We start from the raw sequence: 4,410 nt of genomic DNA on the forward strand, positions 1-4,410 counted from the left end.
CAGCCCGGGCCCACCAAACAACAATGACGGCTGCAACCAAAAAATAGCCGGGCATTGTGGTGGGCACCTGTGGTCCCAGCTACTTGGGAGGCTGAGTCAGGAGACTCGTTTGAGCCCAGGAGTTGGAGGTTGCTGTGAGCTGTGAAGCCACGGCACTTTACCCAGGGGGACAGTTTGAGTCTCCTGTCTCAAAAAAAAAAAAAAGAGAGAGAGTCTTACTTTGTTGCCCTTGGTAGAGTGCCATGGCATTATAGCTCTCAGCAGCCTCCAACTTCTGGGCTCAAGTGATCCCCTTGCCTCAGCCTCCTGAGTAGCTGGCACTACAGGCGTCTGCCACAATGCTCAGCTGTTTTTAGAGACAGGGTCTCACTCTGGCTTAGGCTGGTCTCAAACTCAAGAGCTCATCCACTTGCTTCAGCCTCCCAGAGTGGTAGGATTATAGGCATGAGCCACTGTACCCAGCCAGACTTCTTAAGTGTGTACAGAGATTTTACCTTGCTAAGTCAGTGGATTTTTATGGAGCATCCATTGGATGCAGAATTCTGTGCTCACTTTTCTAGAACTTATGAGATTAATTTGCCCACTTCCTAGCCATTAAAAGTATCTTTTCTCCTAATGAGATTTTGTTCCTGTCTAATGAATACAATCTTTGAATCTTTGAGAGGGTTTGTTGCCGTCACCCTTAAGTTTGTGAGATGAAGCAGTGATACCAGAGAGGGGGCTCCTCTCTATACTCCTGGAAACCAAGAGCAGGGCCAGGCAAGCTCTCAAAGGTTCTGCCTCCTTGCCTAGGGCCATTGCCTTCTTTGAGCTTAACATGATCCTTTCTAGTCCTAGGTTTACTGAAATAGACTTATTAATATTGAAGGAAAAAAATCAGTCTGTATTTTCTTTTTTTAGACTGGGATTAATGTTTTATTATTGATATCCTACATCCATACTGCACATTTCTAAAATTTACATCCAAAAAGCATATTGTATTTACATGAATGGTCCAACATAACAAATTCAAACCATGGCTGCATTAAGACTATGGTTTGTTCCAAAATCAGTCTGTATTCTTAACTAAAACAAATTACAGACAAATAGCTGGAAAAGAAAGCTGAAGACAATTGTAGAATCTATCAGAATAAAAGGATTAAAGGGAGATTTATAATTATTTGAAATAAACAAGATAGGATACAGAAAATAATATTAGGCTCGGTGCCTGTGGCTCAAGTGGCTAAGGCACCAGCCACATACACCTAAGGTGGCGGGTTCGAATCTAGCCCGGGCCTGCCAAAACAACAATGATGGCTGCAACCAAAAAAAAGCTGGGCGTTGTAGGGGGCACCAGTGGTCCCAGCTACTCAGGGAGGCTAAGGCAGGAGACTCACTTGAGCCCAGGAGTTGGAGGTTGCTATGAGCTGTGATGTCACCGCACTCTACCCAGGGGGACAGCTTGAGGCTCTGTCTCAAAAAAAATTAAAGAAAAGAAAATATAAGTTGACTTTGAATTGTAATAGGAAAACAGAAAGCCCTTTAACTTCCTTTCCTATATTTGTTCATGTAGGTGAATTCAAATCACAGCACATTCTCTTTCTCACTTCCCTTTTCTTTCTTTAGATTTCCACCAGGTTGACTTATTGTTCTCTATTTTTAGTGGTCATGGTATAGTAACATGTATGTAGTATTGCTGCTTTTCCTATGAAGCATTTTCTTTTAATGTGGTACAGGCCTGACAGTTTGTTTTGCCAGTGTTGTTTTTTTTTTTCGTTTGAGACAGTCTCACTTTGTCACTCTTAGTAGAGTATGTGGTATCATAGCTCACAGCAACCTCAAACCCCTGGGCTTAAGTGATTCTCTTGCCTCCCAAGTAGCTGGAGCTACAGGTGCCCACCACGACACCAGCTATTTTTTTAGAGACAGGGTCTCACTCTGGCTCAGGCTGGTCTCGTACTTGTGAGCTCAGGCAATCCACCTACCTCAACCTCCCAAGTGCTGGGATTATAGGTGTGAGCCGCTGTGCCTGGCCTGCCTGTTTTTTTTAATTTGTAGAATTTGTATATTTATATCCTGTGATGTCTCTGGCTTAGGCTATATCACATACAGGAAACAGGCACAGTTATAATAGCACTAGGGAAAGAATTATATCTAATGTAACATATACCTAGGATTACAGGTATGAACCATACTGTCACTGGGCTTAAACACTTTTTCTTGGTACTCGTAAGTGTCTTTAACTATATGATCATCTTTGGGTTTGTGTTCTTTTTCGTGTAAAATTATGATCTTTAGCTGAGTGTGTGGTGGCTAAAACCTGTGATCCCAGCACTTTGGGAGGCTGAGTCAGGAGGATCACTTGAGGCCAGGAATGAAAAACCAACCTGGGCAACATAGTAAGACCCTGTCTCTACAAACTTTAAAAAGTCACCCTGGCACAATGGCATATGCTTTGTAGTCCTAGTTACTTGGGAGGCTAAGGCAGGAAGAGTACTTGAGCTCAGAAGTTTGAGGCTATAGTAAGCTGTGATTGTGCTACCATACTCCAGTCTGCGTGACAGAATGAGACCATATCTCAAAAGAAAAAAATTATAATATTCATTTATAAGATAACTGTCATTGGGAAAATACTCTAAAACAAATTTACATTATTTTTTTGTTAAAGTCCAATAGAAAAATATAGAAGCGTCTAAAATGAGAAACAGGTTAAAGTATAGTAGTTATTATAGTTGGTATACCTAGAATGTACTGTTAAAATCCTGATGTGGGCTCGGCGCCCATTGCACAGTGGTTACGGTGCCAGCCACATACAACAAGGCTGACAGGTTTGAACCCAGCCCAGGCCAGCTAAACAGCAATGACAACTACAGTTAAAAATAGCTGGGTGTTGTGGCAGGCACCTGTAGTCCCAGCTGTTTGGGAGGTAAGAGAATTGCTTAAGCCCAAGAGTTTGAGGTTGCTGTGAGCTGTGACGTCATGGCACTCTACCAAGGGTGACATAGTAAGATTCTGTCTCAAAAAAAAAAAAAAATCCTGATGTGATTGGTACTTACTGGTGTAGAAGACAGTTGCTGGCTCGGCACCTGTGGCTCAAGTGGCTAAGGCGCCAGCCACATACACCTAATGTGGAGGGTTCGAATCCAGCCTGGGCCTGCCAAACAACAATGACTGCTGCAACCAAAATGGCTGGGTGTTGTGGTGGGTGCCTGTGGTCCCAGCTACTTGGGAGGTCGAGGCAGGAGACTCACTTGAGCCCAGGAGCCCAGGAGTGGAGGTTGCTGTGAGCTGTGATGACATAGCACTCTACCCAGGGTGACAGCCTGAGGCTCTGTCTCAAAAAAAAAAAGACAGTTGCTAATGTGATTTTTTTTGAAACAGAGTCTCACTTTGTTGCCCTGGGTAAAGTGCTATGACATCATAGCTGACAGCAACCTCAAACTCTTGGGCTTAAGTGATCCTCTTGCCTCAGTTTTTTATTTTTAGTAGAGACAGGGTCTCACTCTTGCTCAGACTGGTCTCAACCTCCTGAGCTCATGCAATCCACCTGCCTCGGCCTCCCAGAGTGCTAGGATTATAGGCTGAGGCACTGCACCCAGCCTGCTACCATGATTTTGATGATAAATGTTTGGGAACTAAAATACATACAATGCATTTTGGGATCTGAGTATCTAACACTGGTTTGCTATCAATAGAGTCAAGGCGGGAAGCTGGCGGTGCTTGGCTCATGTCACATGTTCAGTGACCAATATTTGGATAAAGAAGAAAACAGCAAAATCATGGTAAGCTTTTGTTCTCATCACATTAATGTATAATATGTAAGTATGACTTGCACGTCTTTAGAAAATACTGATCGGTTTATTTACTTTTTTAAAACCAGCTATTTAGAAACTATTATATGCTAGGCACTATGAATACAAAGTTGACTCAGGCATAGCCTCTGCTTTGAAAAAATTTATGTACATTGAGAGAGAGTGAGAGGCAAATTAGTTAAGTCCAGAAGAACTTTTCTGAGTTTGCCATAGGAGCTGACCTTGGGAAAGTGGTGAAGGGCAGCTTCATGTGTGAAGCCAAAGAGCTTGATCTTCATGCCAAAAGCCCTGGGAGCCCGTGCAGGGTTTTTAGCAGCCTTGGACATACTTAGATCTGTGTTTCTATTTTATTTATTTATTTATTTATTTATCCCCCTGAGTAGAGTGCTGTGGCATCACAGCTCATAGCAACCTCCAACTCCTGGGCTCAAGCGAGTCTTCTGCCTCCACCTCCCAAGTAGCTAGGACCACAGGTGCCTGCCACAACACCCAGCTATTTTTGGTTGCAGCTGTCATTGTTGTTTTGGCGGGCCTGGGCTGGATTTGAACCCCCCACCTTAGGTGTATGTGGCTGGCGCCTTAGCCGCTTGAGCCACAGGCACCAAGCCATAGATATTAT

The 4,410-nt window shown here is 43.5% G+C and overlaps 1 protein-coding gene across 1 annotated transcript in view; it reads left to right on the plus strand.

The window, feature by feature from the left end:
- The window catches only part of IFT52 (intraflagellar transport 52), a 44,892-nt gene that overhangs the window by 18,456 nt on the left and 22,026 nt on the right, over positions 1–4,410 (plus strand). The window contains exon 8 of the mRNA XM_023511976.1: positions 3,675–3,788. Within this exon, the coding sequence (XP_023367744.1) occupies positions 3,675–3,788 (114 nt within the window). The remainder of the gene's footprint in view (positions 1–3,674; positions 3,789–4,410) is intronic.

The sequence above is a fragment of the Otolemur garnettii genome, unplaced genomic scaffold (genome assembly GCF_000181295.1).
Source record: "Otolemur garnettii isolate 467f Iridium unplaced genomic scaffold, OtoGar3 scaffold00023, whole genome shotgun sequence".
Taxonomy (NCBI): domain Eukaryota; kingdom Metazoa; phylum Chordata; class Mammalia; order Primates; family Galagidae; genus Otolemur; species Otolemur garnettii.